This window comes from Panicum hallii, chromosome 7 (genome assembly GCF_002211085.1).
Source record: "Panicum hallii strain FIL2 chromosome 7, PHallii_v3.1, whole genome shotgun sequence".
NCBI lineage: Eukaryota > Viridiplantae > Streptophyta > Magnoliopsida > Poales > Poaceae > Panicum > Panicum hallii.
The window spans coordinates 40,284,378-40,299,645 of NC_038048.1; the positions used below are offsets into that span (position 1 = coordinate 40,284,378).

The 15,268-nt window shown below is 49.6% G+C and overlaps 3 protein-coding genes across 3 annotated transcripts; all 3 read right to left on the minus strand.

The window, feature by feature from the left end:
• Positions 1 to 217: 217 nt before the first annotated feature.
• On the minus strand, positions 218 to 4,015 carry LOC112900255 (E3 ubiquitin-protein ligase RMA1H1-like). Its single transcript, XM_025969046.1, has 2 exons — positions 3,451 to 4,015; positions 218 to 1,381 (listed from the first exon to the last, which is right to left on the minus strand). The coding sequence occupies exon 2, from the start codon at positions 1,323 to 1,325 to the stop codon at positions 543 to 545; it is 783 nt and encodes a 260-aa protein (XP_025824831.1). The 5' UTR covers positions 1,326 to 1,381; positions 3,451 to 4,015; the 3' UTR covers positions 218 to 542.
• A 2,633-nt stretch (positions 4,016 to 6,648) lies between these two features.
• On the minus strand, positions 6,649 to 9,573 carry LOC112899654 (thioredoxin M2, chloroplastic-like). The gene is made up of 2 exons (XM_025968215.1): positions 9,226 to 9,573; positions 6,649 to 7,257 (listed from the first exon to the last, which is right to left on the minus strand). Exons 1-2 carry the CDS (start codon positions 9,461 to 9,463, stop codon positions 6,938 to 6,940), a joined length of 558 nt encoding a protein of 185 aa, XP_025824000.1. The 5' UTR covers positions 9,464 to 9,573; the 3' UTR covers positions 6,649 to 6,937.
• Positions 9,574 to 11,317: 1,744 nt separating this feature from the next.
• LOC112899652 (probable beta-D-xylosidase 6) lies at positions 11,318 to 14,823 on the minus strand. The gene is made up of 6 exons (XM_025968214.1): positions 14,134 to 14,823; positions 13,662 to 13,828; positions 13,419 to 13,516; positions 12,713 to 13,051; positions 12,214 to 12,630; positions 11,318 to 12,109 (listed from the first exon to the last, which is right to left on the minus strand). Exons 1-6 carry the CDS (start codon positions 14,806 to 14,808, stop codon positions 11,511 to 11,513), a joined length of 2,295 nt encoding a protein of 764 aa, XP_025823999.1. The 5' UTR covers positions 14,809 to 14,823; the 3' UTR covers positions 11,318 to 11,510.
• Between the last annotated feature and the right edge of the window lie 445 nt (positions 14,824 to 15,268).

Below are 15,268 nucleotides of genomic sequence, written 5' to 3' on the forward strand. Positions count from 1 at the left end.
ATTATCAGAGTCTCAACATCTTGGGTGTGCAGTGTACCTTAAGTAATCAAGTGATACGTCTCCTTCACTCTTCCAGTTAGCTTTGAAGCAAACAATAGTTGCTTCCATCTGCCTCGGATGCATGAATCACGTACAGAACAAAAACTGCATCTGATTGTGAAATTGCAATCTGCATATCAAGATGCATTTTGGAATAGGGAGTACAGTGGACACGGGATAGACATTGGTAGCCAAACATCATTTTCGATTTATATACAAATCCAATTGCCCTTGGCAGTGACACCAACCAATGAACCTAACAAGCCGATGGTGACAGGCCGGCCAGGCAAGCAAGAAAAAGGCAACAGCTCCTGACATCAAGACGAGAAGTATGAAATCTGCATTTCACCTCCATGTCTCATCATAATACAACTCTATTATCAGCATGCTTACGCACATGCTTATCGACACAGACCATTACCCTCTTCACTATACGCATCATCCATTAGTATCCCCCCTCCCACTTTCGATATCTACAGAGAGGTGCACAGGACAGTCTCATCTCAGAACAAGAGCAAGCACAGCACCACAAACACAAACAGGAAGAACCAGATCTGGTGCAGGGACCGCTCAATCTCCATCTGATGCCGCCTCAGCCTGGGGTTCACGTTCTGTGCCGCGACATGGTAAGGGCTTGTATAGTACAAGCTTGCTGGCAGCTGGCCACGGAGCACCAACGGGAGGACAGCCTCTGCCATCCCTCCAAGCACCCCTCCGGCAGTTGAGTGGATCAAGCCACGTCCTAGTGGTGCGGGAGGGTAGATGAAGTCAAACCCAGTGGGACTGGGATGGTAGTGTGCGTGCCGCAATGGCTGGTGCGGAGGGTTGGTTTCCATGCTCTGGTGGTGGTGCTGGTCATCGACGTTGCTCTGTGTGTTATGATGCTCAACAGTCTCCCGGTGCACCATGGGACGGCGCGGAATGGCCACGCCATTCAGTGATTTCTTTGAGTTCCCTCCACGGCCATATAGTGGCACTAGTGTATCCGGGGAGAGTGTTGCCTTACATACGGGGCACTGCCGCCTTGCTGAACTGCTGTTGTCACTGGCAGTTGATTCCACCCCAGGGCGCAGCCACTCATAGATACAAGGCCAGCAGTAAAGGTGACCACAGAGGGTAACCACAGGTTCTGCTGCAAAATCAAGGCAGATGTTGCAGTCGAAGCATCCACTTCCCATTGGTGCAGGCATGTCCCCACTGGCTTTCTTCACTGCCTCAACATCAGCCACCAAAGGCTGGCTATTGATAGCAGCCATGCAAGGCTGATCCATTCTCCCAGCTTCCATGACAATCAAAGATACTTAACTCTTGAAAAGTATTTTTGGTTCAGTTACTGACACTACTGCAGCAGACAAAATAAATTAACAGGTCAGTAAGAATACATACAATTGATAGAGCAACATAGAAATTGGGCCATAGCTAATTGCACAAAATGTTAAGGGAGTCTAAGCATTGGAAACGTTCATAATGCGAAGACGCCTACCTAACCATTCAGGACTATAGAAATAAAAGAAATAAAATTGAGAGCAACAAAGCAAACCACATGGCAATCTCTATCTTATCTTCAAAAAAAAAACATGGCAATCTATAGTTTTAAGATATGTGCAATTCTGCAACAGACGCGGAGCTAGGTGTACAGACAACAGACAACAATTAAACTAAACAAAGGGGTGCATGTGACAACTGAAGCAAATGTTAGGTAAATCTCCAAAACATGTTAAGGAGCCAGAAACTTTACCACTTAAGCTAGTTATGCTTGCACTAAAGAATCCATCTTTCCTAGTAGCACGAGTCAGTAGTCATGGATTCTCTAATATTATAGTACTGGGGACTACATCTGCTGCACTTTGTTTCTATCCCCTTTGTTATGGTTATCCCCGTGCTACTATGTGTTCCATTGACATGTTATCCATGAAGATATTTTATCAGAAGTTAGGAAACTTATGTCAGCAAGGAAATGAAACTGCTTGCTTTATTTCCAATGCGTGCAACGGCAAAATGTTGACTCAAAGTGTTGGCCCCATGTTCAATGCAAGGGCCATCATTGCCAGCTCGAAATTGCCTTGGGAAGAAAATAGAAAAGAATTTAAGTTTTAATGGCCACCCTGCCGCTTGCAAACGTAGACTTTGACAAGGCTGGCAGGTCCTAAAGCTGATCCTAACAAATTATATATTCAGATAAGGGATGGGGAAGACCAAAAGAACAGAGTTGCATAAACAAAGGAATGTATGAGATAGGCTAAAGGCATCCGTCCTAATCTCCAATATATGCTTGCAATGACAAATTCGTGTTTTCTTTTTTGTGGTTGTGGAGCTTCTTCCAAGGAGCATAATTGAAAACAACAATAAATGGGGGTACTGATGTGGACTGCGACAATGATGGAGTAGCTACAACACTTGGCATATTCAATGGAACCAATCACACCGAAAAGATGATCACTTAACATATCTAGTGATCAACAAAAAGAAAGAATAACCCAGTGATAATTGCACCCACTGTATCAGGATCAGGAAACAAAGAATGGCATTCCCAACAGCTTCCTGGAAATTTCTTAATCACTCTGGCCCCATATGTACCGCTAATATTATTTTTATACTGGTAAAGCTTCCGCAAGTCTTTGTAAGTTAAAACGGACCTTAATTACATCAAGTACCTACAGATGAGGCTCAAAGAATATCATCTCCCTACAGTTTTAGTTTGTGGGCTGATGACTAGCCTAATAGATATAGGCAGTAAGGATTGATACTGAAGGTGAAGGCTGTGCTCGACCAAAAGAAGCTGTGAAACTCCAGAAATAAACAACATGCTAAGTTTGACACATATCAGATACCATACTACAGATTTTAAGCACATTTCCACGGCAATTGATCTAATTTAGGCGTCCCAGCAAGACATCAAATCAGGTGCTATCCACATTTAGTTAGAACCAAGAACAAAGAACTACCTCGATCCCCCCTCTCCAATCTATAACACAGGACGATCAATTCATAACACGCAGTCACAATTCGCAAGGATACTTGGTCACAAAAAAAATCACATGGGCACTAAACATAGGGATCCCCTAAACATACGCACCTACAAGAGCAATTTCTTCAGGCCCAGGTATTAAATACAATCACCAACTAAATTTGCAAACTGACGCTGTTCTCTCACCCCAGGAACAAGGGGCAGACGAAAACATTTTGGAAAAATAAAGTGGGATAGGCGCTCCACCGGCAGCAAACCAATCCGTCACACCCACAAGCTGGGCGGATTGGAGAATCCGTCCCGGAAAGGAAGGTTGAGACTTGATTTCTTCGAATACAAGAAAGGGCGAGACCGGAACGAAACTAACTCCTCGGAGCAACCCAACAAATCATTACCAAACAAATAAAGTACAATCCGTGCAAGCAAGAGACAGGGCTCCTTACCAGCAAAGGACGAAATCAATCCGAGCTCGGGTGGATCTGCTCTCCACGCAAGTCCAGCGCCACCAGCGAGGATAATGATGTTGACGGCGAGGAGGCAGGAATTCGACGCGACGCGCCTCGGTGGAAGAGAGGCCTGAAGATGGGTTCGGCGGCGTGGTCGGTAGAAGAGGGGCTTGGCGCGGTGGTGGCTTGAGGAGACCCGCGGCGGCGGCGCCTTGCGAAGAACGCGGGAGCGGGGAGGAGGATGCGGCGGCCCGGCAGGCGGCGAGGTCAATTTGGTTGGGATAAGGAGGAAGGTGGGAGGAGGAAGCAGGGGCGATGATGAGAAGAGAAGACCGAGTTCAGGAGGAGGAGGATTTTGGAGGAGGGGCTCCGCTCCGTCAGGGATATATAATGAGTTGGGGAACATCGGAATTCGGTGGGGGAATAGACGGTGGGGATGGTGGTTTTAAAACTAATCGGCCGCCTCCGGGTGATCCGTGCCTTGCAAAACTAATTAAGCACCCGTGCACTCTGATAAAACCATGCCTTGTTTTGAGAACATTTAAAGCAGATCTCGCTCGAACACGTCGTCAAGGGTATGCTGCGCGAGCATCGCCTACGGCATGGCGTCTGCTCACTCGCTGCTTGGCATTTGTTCGGCTCCAATGCACGAATTGGTCTGGCCTTAGGTTACTGGGTGCCCTGTTGCTTTCTGTTGAGGGGAGTCCAGGCCAGTCTCTTTTGGCCTGTGATGATGTTGCTATCAAACCTCCTTTTCCGCCTTTAATGAAAGACAGAGCTCTTGTCAGTTTGTTTAAAAATAAAGTCATTGCGTGCATTGCACATCTTGCTTGGGTAGAATAAAATCTCGCTTTGGTAAGCTTGATAAGCAGAATTCGTTCTCGATACCGTGCATAGCTAATCCTGTACAGGTTCCGGAATTCAGTAGGAGCAGAGGTTCCAGTTTCCAGGCTCGTGAGAATTCGCCGTGGTAAACAGAAGCGATCACATCGTGCCAGCCGGCCGTGGCCCATGGTCCCCGTCCACAGAAGCGCCCGCACCTGCAGTAGATTTGCCGAGCGACGTTGCCGCTCCCCGTCCGTACTCTTCGGATGGAGATAAGGCCTATCCGTCCCCCACGTTCGCCATGTCCGGAGCCGAGTCACCACTGCCGCTTTCGAGCGCCGCGCGGCACGAAAGTGAAGGAGATGCCCCGGCCCGGGCCTCCCGGCGGCTAGTGTGCACTTGCGCGGAGGCGGGCGGCCCCCCACTGCCTGGCCCTTCGCGATCACTAGCCCCGGCCACTATCTTGGCTCGAGATCGCGTGCGAGAGAGAAAAGAAAGAATATGCTTTGTAGATTTTGCTCGCCATTATCGGTGCCATACGATCACGCCCCGTACATGCAACCATGTTACCTCCTGTTGCTTGCTACTCCTACTTCTGGATGGTTTCTGCAGCGCCTTATCGCTTTTCAGCGAGAGTGCTGCTGGCTACGGCATCGCGCATTGCCAGTTGCCATTCGAGCGCAAGCAGACAGGCGATCCGTCAGCCACAAGCAAACTAGCCACAGCCACTCGATGCTGGGTTTTTTTTGACAAATAAATAGATTTTTTGACAAGCAAATAGATTTTTTTTTACAATCAATCGATGCGTTCGGCCTTGCCATGGCATGGTAAACACGGACGCCCCAAAATTTGACGCTGGAAAATGGGTCAGGGGAACACAGGCCGCGCGGACACGTACCGCGGCCGGATAGGCTCGCAGAGCCGCAAGTGAGCTGTCGCGGTCACTGGTCCTGGTGACCAGCCAACCTCCGGCTTTCCAGTTTCCACAAACCAGTGTGCCACACGGACGGATTGCGGATCCGCCAAGTCAAAACCAGGGGTCAGTAACCGTGTCCAGCCAGCCATCTGGATGCGCGGAGCCGTGGCCAGTGGCAGCAGCTTCCGTGCGGGACGGGGTTCCTGCTTGGATGCGCAGAGCCGAAGCGGCATGTGCGCGCGCCTCTGGCCGCGGCCGTCCGATCCGCGGCGTGCGTGGCCGGCGCGGCCACGGCGCCCACACACGCCATCGCTCCAACTCCAAGCAAAAGCTGCAAACTTGTGCAAGTCTGCTGCGTGCTGCCCCATTGGTCAAACAAACAAGTCGCCTCGGCGGCCGCAGATTCGCGTGCCCTTCCGTCAGACACGGTCACCACCTCCTGCTCCGCGCCTTCTCGCCGGTCACAAGCTCCGGGCTCGCGCCTTGCTTTGTTTAATCCCCTGTTCCGCCCGCCACCAGAGTTTAGTTTAAGCGTACGGTGCCGTGCGCGTCGCCGCCGTCGCGGGGATAAGGATCCCGCCACCGAACAGTGGCCGCAACGGTTGGTGCGCGTCTGATCCGGTCGGGCGTCGTGGCGCGACAGGATATGGGGGCGCCGCTCGGTGCGCGCGCGCGCACGAGCAATCAATCATTCGGGGTCGGGTCCGGTAGTTGCGGGGCACCCGGAGGGCGCGTCGCGGCCTGCCGGCAGCCGCGTTCCGCCACGCCGACGGCGGGCGGAGGCCACCTGCCAGTGCCAGTGCCCAGGCGCGGGAGTCGGGCCATGTTGGCATGTGATCGAAATCCCCCCTGATCCCTGGCGCCGACGCACGTTTAGGTTTAGCACCAGCGGGCGCGCGAGGGTTCTTGTTTAATCGCTCGACTCGACAGGTCCGTGCATTTTATTCGAGGGCTGTAGCCTGCTGGTGGGGTGGGGTGGCGCTACCAGTCGTCTAGTCCGGTAGGGCACAGCGAGGACGACGGGACCGGAGATAAGGCCTGCATTGAATCTAGGAGAGAGTACAATACGCTACTGCACTGTCCACACACAAGCGTCCACTGTACAGCCCAAGATCGCAGAGCCATCCAAAAGTAGGAACCCGCCCACCGTTTGCAGCGTCTGCCCGTGGATTAGACACAGGTTCGTGCAGCGGTTCACTCGGACGCCGGACCACGGAATGGATCGTGGATCCACCGGCCGATGGTTCTTCCCTTCCCTGTGGTCCTTGGCTGGGATCTCAGGACTTTGACAAATCGACATTCTTCCAAGAGATTTAGCATATTCAGCTATTCAGGAGTAAATCTGTAGAAGTGTCCCAGACTGAATGCAACGCAGTCCGGAGTTTGGGCTCACGCATGATGATATATAATAATCGAATGAATCTCGGAAACAGGACGTATATCTCAAGCACATATTGAATTATGTGGAAATGATCAATAGGAAAGATGTACATCATTCTAATAAGAATAGAATGTGGTTCTTGGCCGTCCATGTCACACATTTCGGAGCCAGCAAAGATCGGGAGAATAAAGCCAGGCTAGGGCGGACAGCAACCCATGCCATGCCGCTTTCCTCAAACAATAATCGAATGTGATTCCGATATCTACAACCAGGTACTATATAAACCTGGTCTGCGTATGGGTCCAGTGATCTGAACACAGTTTTCTGAAAGGCAGCCGTGTTCAAGAGACCCGTTGGGCATTTTACTTCTCAACGAATTTCTCGATGCATGCGGTCAGCGTGCTCTCAGGGACAGCCCCGATCACCGAGTCCTTCTTCTCGCCGTTCTTGAATATCATCATGGTGGGGATGCTCCGCACCCCGTACTGGCTTGCTATGTCTGGGCTCTCATCTGTGTTGAGCTTGTAGCACTTCAGCTTCCCCTCGTAGTCCTTTGAGAGCTTGCCAACAACTGGATCTATCATCTTGCATGGCCCGCACCACGAAGCCCAGAACTCAACAAGGACAGGAAGCTCACTTTCCATCACAAGAGATTGCCATGTTGCCTTTGTCACCTCTGGGACTGCAATTGAACAGCTGAGAAGTGAGAACACAACAACTGACGAAAACATAGGTATAGGTACCAAGAAAGAAAAATCAACAACAATTAACACAAACATAGGTATAGTACCAAGAAAGAAAAATCAAGGACAATTGCCACAAGCATAGGTATAGTACCAATAAAGAAAAATGAAAGACAATTGAGTTGACACAAACATAGGTATAGTACCAACAAAGAAAAAACCAACGACAATTGACACAAACAAAGGTATGGTACCAACAAAGAAAAACCAACAACAATTAACATGGATATACGTATAGTACAAAGAAACATAGCAACAAAGATAGTAGTTCTATGAGCGACTGAAATGAAATGTCATCAGCATGAAGCTTGTAGGATCAGGGAGAGGGAGATATCATGCAAGCTCTGCTGCTGTAGCATCACAAAATAAATAAAAAAAGTAAGAAAGACAGTTCGATATGCAAGGATAGTGATTTTTTCCTATTTATGTCTCTTCAAAATGGCACTGAGCTATTTTTCTCACTTTTATTTTTTAATACTACTACATTAATAATACAGTTTAGGTAGCCCCTCATACCAGTCCATAACTACAGTTCTAGGCACAGCATATACATTGATTTAGGCATGCAGCTTTTCATTCTTAGCCGACAATACTTCAAATGTTATGCAAAATTGCAAAGGAGTCTGATATTAATGTGTTTGCAAAGAAGCACTGAGGTTTAAGGAAATTATATTCTAAAAATAAAATATTTTGCCCAAACACATATTCTTCAAATTGATCAATTGACAATAGATGTATAAAATGGAAAACCACTGCAAAAATGGGAACCCAATATGACGCGTCTGAACAGTTAGAATATGCCTCTATTTTGTGCAAAGCAAGATGCGTATTAAAAAATTAAGAAGTGATCAACCTCCTGAGCTTTATTCATGGCTAAGCAATAAGCATCGCTGCTTTAATCTTTGCAAATTTCAATGTAGTAAACAGCTTTAGTGTCAAACCTTAATAAAATTGTGGAAACAACAGTCACACTAAAGGGAGTGAAAGGAAATGCATTCAATCATCAGAGGACCAAATAGTACGATACATCCTCTTACAGTTAAAGGGACTAGTATTTCACATGCCGCCATAACAAGATGATGACAAGATAACAAGGGGCGCATGAACCATGTTTGTGATACATACATACAGAAATCAATAAACTTAACGACTATGGAAAAATTTAGGACTTATAGCAGCTCAACTTTTATCAGGTATATGCTTCCATATGTGGATCATAGTGCCCCACGACAAACAGAAAAGGGTGCACGGCAATATTAGGTATTGTGATATATACTATAAAGCAGGTCATCCATTCACATGCCTAAATCTCTGGATGCACCAAACAGGATGGTGCTTACCCGGCAATAAAGAGTCAACCTACATGAAGGTTGCTGCCTCCAACACAACACAGCCACTACATTTGCATGTGCTTGTTCATCCATGGGAAACGCAACTACAAATCTATGCTTGAAGAAAATGCTAGATTTGCTGTCTCTATCTCAGGCATGCAACACATGATGATGCATGCATGAAGGCGGCCCTTCACATAGAACTAAAAGCACAGACGTCGGGTACTGTTGCTAGCAAAACCATAACCTTTACATCCAGAATGCTGCGCCCGTTCTGTTCTAACCTTCGCTCCCCTAATTCCTCCGAACAGTTGCCTACATCGAGGATACCGCGCGATCTTAAGTTCTAAGAGGCGCGACATCCTACTGTCCAATTCCTGGAACCAAATGAAAATCGATGTGTAATCACACTAAAAGCAGGATCTCACTTCTATGCGCCGACGAAACCCACGTACACGCGTCACCCGGGTCACTAGCTCACCACCTAATTTCACAACAGATCGAAACACGAACAGTAACAGAGTGGTGACTGCCTGACTGGTGAGCCACCGAGCTCGTGCATGGATAGTTAGATACCTTCGATGGTCGTGTCCTGGCCGTGGACGGCGCACGCTACGGACGCGCCACGCCGGGCGGCCCGTCGGTTCCCGGGCAGGCCGGTGGTCGCGCGGAGCGGCGAGGATCTGAAGCTGCTGCTGGAGGAGCAGGAGGAAGGGATCGCGCAGACGCGGCGCGCGGTGTAGGCCGACGCGGAGGCACGGGCGAGCGGGGGGGCGGCGATGGGGACGGAGACGGCGAGCCCGGCGCCGGCCATGGTGGTGCGATCCGCGACGGGGACCGGGGCAGAGTTCGAGAAGGAAGGGGAAGGTGGGGGCGCGTTTGTTGTGGGGTGCGAGTGCGATGCGGGGGGGAGGGAGGGAGACCGGCGGGGAATGGGATGTGGGGGGAAAGATGGGCATGTCATGTGGCCATGTGGGGCAGCTCCGATCCAGTTCGCGCGTGGTGTGGTGACGCCGCGCGTCCCCGCGCGCCTGGGCTGGGCCCGGCTGATGGCGATAGACGCTGTGCGCCTGAAATGGGAAGTTTTTGGCTCGAGACAACGAAATCTGCGAGAGGTTTGAACACCGCGAACCCTGCCTGTATGGCAGCCAGGACAGTAGAGTGTATAGGCAGAAACATTCCAGGCAGTTCCTATTGCAACCCTGCAACTGTGCTTGCGTCCAATCCAATTGAAAATCTCTGCAGCATGTGTTTCCTGAACCTGCATCCAGCCTAACGATGAGTCTTTGCATCGTGTATTCAAATATGGAATCCTGACACTTCAGCAAAAGCTTTAAGAAGGAAATTTGCACCTCAGCGAAAGACTGTTGGTAGATCAAATACTGGAGAGATGGCGGATACGTGTAGCCATTTTCTTTCGCGAGACATGTGTCGTGTGTGCAGTCATTTGATAAGCTCAAACAGAGCAGCATTCAGCATTGAAAGCAAAAAACGATGCAGAAATTTTAGGCAGCGCATACGTCTGCAGTGCAAGTAAAGCGAATTAAGATGTCTAATGCAAAAGCACAACTCCAATAACACTGCTAGCCGGCAACAGTGCCAAAAGAGCAGCCGCAGCCGAACGTCCCGGGCACGACAGTGCCGGAGCAGCACGGCGGCGGCGAGGCGCACTACCTGGTCCCAGCGAATCGCACGCGTGCTTCCAGTCTTTGCCGCGGGGGCGGAGGGGATACCCGATTCTAGGGTTTGAGGAGGGGGAGGACAAGGTCATGGGTGAATCAGGCCTGGTGCTCGCACTGGACGGAATGCGTGTCAGCCGTCGGCGGCGAAGATCGCCGGTAAGAGAGGAGAAAGCAAGGCGCCGATCTGAAGGAGGGGTATATCTGTAAATAGTTAAGGGTCTAAATGTAAAATATCGGATGGGGGGGTTCTGTGCATGATTTCCAGGCTGGCGGCCGGCAGACTACGAGCCCGCGCGGCCGGCGGCGGGTTGCGTGATGCGTCCCGCGCCGCCGCCCCGTCAACAGGCCGCACTGTGCCGCGGCTCCGGCTCCGGCACCGTAGGACACGCGCGCGCAGCTTCCTCCAGCACCAATCGCCGCTTTCAACTCGAGGAGCCACCCCCGCCTGGAGGCCACCATGGGCAAGACGAAGACGACAGACAATCTACAACCACGGGAATTGGGAAGAAGATGTTTGTTCCTGTGCTTCTTCCAAGTCTTAAGAGGCCTTGATTAATCGCAATGTTGGGCTTCAGTGCCATCAGACAGGGGCAGAGCTCGCAGAGGACAAACATGGATTCTGAAGAAGCCAATGATGCGCCCCTCAGATGGTGGTGGTGGTGCCCGTGCACAGCCCCTCCATCTTTTCAACATCCTTGAGCGCGAGACGATCGGAGTAGCCTTTCCATGGATCGATGATCTATCCTCCAGTTGGAATGGGTAGGATCAGGAAGGAGACAATCAAAAGTGCAGCTTTGCTGAGGCTTTCAGCATTCAGAGAGAATGCTTCGCTTTTCCTCATTGTGCCAGACAGCCAGTGGAATTCAAGATCTGGAACATTTATTTTGTACATTCGAACATCTGCACTGCTAACATCGTTGTCGTGTAATTCAAGTGGTACTTTAAAAACTAGCTGCAAACATTGTTTAATCATAGACAATGATATATACGATTCAGAATGGTGTGATGGATGTATTTCTTACAGTTTATACTGCAATGGCTGCAACTGTACTTGCATCTAATCCTATGATGAATCTTTACAGCATGTTTAATGATGAATCTTTACAGCATGTTTCTTTACAAGTTTCATCAAATTATTCCAAATTTGAACTCCAGAAAGACTACATGTGTACATCTTTGTCAAGTTTCGATGAGCAATTTGAACTCTTCATCACCCACCGTCAGAACGTGGGCACCCAATAACAGTACCCTTTGGCCCTCAGGATTGGCTGCGCTCATGTGCTTGCAAGGATCTATGGTAAGCTCCACGTTGGTTGCACTGCCAGCAGCTGTGTGGACACGCTCAAAACCAACCAATTGTTTTATAGGAAAGCCTGGAACACTTGATTTTGACCTCGCGAACAGTAGAACAGCATGGCTCCCATCCATGTCACCGTGATTCGAAACCGCGATGTGAACAGAGAATACTAGAGCTTCACATGATGCAACATCTTCGATTTTCACAAAGTCTAGCCCATCCCTGCTTATATACGCAGGCTTCCTACTGATAATGTCCGGAACTGATGAATGTGGAACGCTGATCTTCTTTGGAGCCGACAAGATGCTATATGAATATCTGGAATAACTTAAACCATATCCAAAACCGTACACTACATCTCCAGTGTAGAATCGATATGTTCTTCCTGGGTAACCGCGTGAAGAATCAGCTCTCATGTTCATATCAGTCATTGGAATAGCAGTGAAGGATTCAGGGTACCAAGTCATAGCCAGCTTTCCTCCTGTTATTACAGCACACCAGATTAGTCCAACAGCCACCACAACTTTTTCATTGCAATATATGCAAGTCCTGTTCTAACTCAAGACGTTTAAGCTGTTTACTCACCTGGGTTGTACTTCCCAAAAAGAATTTCTGGAAGGACTTGCCCACCGACCTCGCCAGGATATCCAAGCCAAAGAATGCTTGCTATTCGTGGATCGTGCTTTGCAAAAGAAACGTCAACAGGACCACCACCCAAGAGAACCAATACAAGGGGCTTCTTCGTTACACTAGCAACGGTATGTATGAGGTTCATCTGCTTGCCTGGAAGGAGAAGGCTCACTCTATCAAAGTCTTCGCGCTCTTCTGTCAGGTTCAACCCAGCAACTACAACAACAATATCGGCTGCTTTAGCTGCTTCAATGGCTTCACCAAACAAATTTGTTGAGTTACAGGAAACATCCTTGCATCCAGCAGCAAAGGTTGTTTGTGCAACATAGGCTTGAATGCCTTTAAGGAAGGTTGTAGGATTGCAGGGAACACCTGAATAAAGCGAATCTAATGTTAAAAATGTATTTGTGATAGTAAGGTACCAAAATGTTTAATTAAGGCAGTGGTTTTAGACCTGTATAGTCTCCACCCATTGCATATGCATCATTTGCAGATGGTCCAACGACAGCAACATGCCTAACTTCGCTTCTCTTCAGAGGCAAAAAAGCATTGTCGTTCTTCAAAAGGACAGCACCCTGCCTTACAGCTTCTGCTGCAAGTTCTCTATGTTCTGCCGTGCACACATTATTGGGCCCCAATTCGGTGTCCTTGGGCTTATCAAATATCCCAAGACGCAATTGAACCGAGAATAGATTAAAAAGGGCACGGTCGATATCTTGTTCTTGAATCTTCCCCTTCTCGATTGCTGACTTTGTGTGCCGAACTAGGAAAGAACCACAGTTGAGATCCATTCCTTCAAAAAAGAGAGTAATCCTAACACTTCAGCAAAATACTAGTTGATAGATTGAAGACATAAATGGTCAGATGCTCTACGGAATCTGTTTTGACTAGATATCAAAACATCCGAACAATAATGTTGCCAAGGAATCAATGGAAGCAGAAATGAGAAGCCTCAATATGGAACAAGTCTGTAATTATCTTTCCGATATTAGGGGTTACCACAACATGGTTTAAATTAAGTGGAATTGGCAACCGTTTTGCCTATAAACCCCTAATGCCTACTTTTAAAATGCTAGAGTTGAGCAAGAAATCAAACTTCTAGTCTATAAAGACAAAAAAAATAGACAAATAAAATCACATTTGTGTTTAAGGCTACTAACCTGCCCTAAGAACAATTGCTATTGAATCCTCATCTGAAGTAGTGTATGTCTGGTTCTCGTGGATAATTGCCACAGCATCACAATCAGATGTAATGTACCTTCAACGAATCAAATGAACACGCATAAACAATATTGAAAATGCTGGGGTCTGGGTTTGATATAATGAAATTCATTGTCGTTCCTGACATATTCAGGGTCCAAGGTTCAAGACAGACAAATTCAGAGTTAGGGCAAGCTGCGTACCCCTTGAAGCCCCATTCATCCCTGGTCTTCTGCAGAAGATCTTTGCGAGCACACATCGGCACACCATTAACCTGGTTATATGCGCACATCAAGCAGCTGGCACGAGCCTCCTGGATGCAGGTCTTGAAAGGAGGCTGGTACGTGTCCTCCAAATCTTGCGCAGTTACCTGCCAGTAGTGGATTACAATCATAACAAATTCCTTTTTTATCTCATTACAATCACAACTTGTTATAGATGTTCACAAGAAATATGGTGATTCCAAGCCTGTAGTTCAACTTTTCAGTCAAACTCATGAAGAGAATATTTTGATCGGAAATTAAAATCTCAGCCCAGTTTTTCATGAACATCTCAAAATGCTCCCTGGAGCAGGACATGTCAGTGTTTCTCTATGTGTTGACTAATAGTATAATAAACTTATATATGTATGCATTATATAAGTCCAGAGAAATGATAAGGCCTGAATGTCTTCACCTTGGCATTGAAGGTGTACCTCGAGAAGCCCTCCCACTTCTCCATGTCATACGCTGTATAGTGCTTGCAGCAGGCCGAGAGCCTAATCCTGCCTTCCTCCCCGAACTCCCCCTGGAACCCCTTGACGTACTCGAGGGAGTACGCGGCGGCGACGGCGGGGTCCTCCCCGGACGTCTCCTGGCCGCGGCCCCAGCGGGGGTCGCGGAAGATGTTGATGTTGGGCGCCCAGTACGTGAGCCCGGCCTGGCCGGCGCTGTGCATGCCGAGGGCCTCCGTGGCGACGGCCCCGGCCACGGCGCGCCACAGCGAGCGGTTGAAGGCGGCGGTGGAGAGGATGACCTGCGGGAAGGCGGTGGCGGCGCGGACGGGGCCCGAGGAGAAGTTGACCCCGGGCCCGTTGTCGGCGAGCCCGTGGAGGGACTCGGACCACCACTGGTAGGGCGGGACGCCCAGGCGCGGGACCCCGCCCGCCGTGTTGGACAGCTGCGCGATCTTCTCGTCGAGGGTGAGGAGCGAGACGAGCGCGCGCGCGCGGGCCAGGATGGAGAGCGAGGCGTCGCAGAACGGGTAGGCGCTAGCCGAGTCCGGCGACGCGCACGGGCGCGCGTTCGCCGCAGCCGCCGCCGGCGCGGCGCCGCCGGCGAGGGCGAGGAGGCAGAGGAGGGCGAAAAGCATGGCGGGGTCTAGCCGTTAGGTGGAACTGGGGGGGATGATCGAGCAAATTTGGCTCTGCCCTCGAGTGGCTTGCGGTTTTAAGCGACCGCTGCCCACTGAGCGGCAGTGCTGTCACGGGACGGCGTCGAGACCTCCGAGAGACCGAGACTGAGCGGAGACTGGCGTGTGGGGCCGGCCGACGGCGTCGTGGAATAGAGTGGAGCGCGGGAGGGCTAGCTAGCTGCCCAGTGGTATGAATAGCCAAATAGGATAGGACCAGTTGCTTGCTAGCCTATGCGTAATTCATTTTTGGATAGGCATGGCCAGGTCATGCTCCGGATTATCAAAGGACATCAGGAATCATGGATGGACCCGCAGCAAGATATTCCTTCTCTTGCTGTTTATGCGGTGCTCCGTTCATCGTCGTTGCTAAGTGAGGGTAGCATTTGTTTGCTATTGCTCCTGAGAAGATACTGTGCTG

Coding starts and splice junctions, on each gene's coding strand:
- LOC112899652 (XM_025968214.1), bottom strand. CDS start 14,808: ATGCTTTTCGCCCTCCTCTGCCTCCTCGCCCTCGCCGGCGGCGCCGCG. Junction 13,829..14,133: donor GGTACACCTTCAATGCCAAG/GTGAAGACATTC, acceptor CACTACTGGCAG/GTAACTGCGCAAGATTTGGA. Junction 13,052..13,418: donor AGCAATTGTTCTTAGGGCAG/GTTAGTAGCCTT, acceptor TCTTTTTTGAAG/GAATGGATCTCAACTGTGGT.
- LOC112900255 (XM_025969046.1), bottom strand. CDS start 1,325: ATGGAAGCTGGGAGAATGGATCAGCCTTGCATGGCTGCTATCAATAGC.
- LOC112899654 (XM_025968215.1), bottom strand. CDS start 9,463: ATGGCCGGCGCCGGGCTCGCCGTCTCCGTCCCCATCGCCGCCCCCCCG. Junction 7,258..9,225: donor CCAGGACACGACCATCGAAG/GTATCTAACTAT, acceptor GTTCAATTGCAG/TCCCAGAGGTGACAAAGGCA.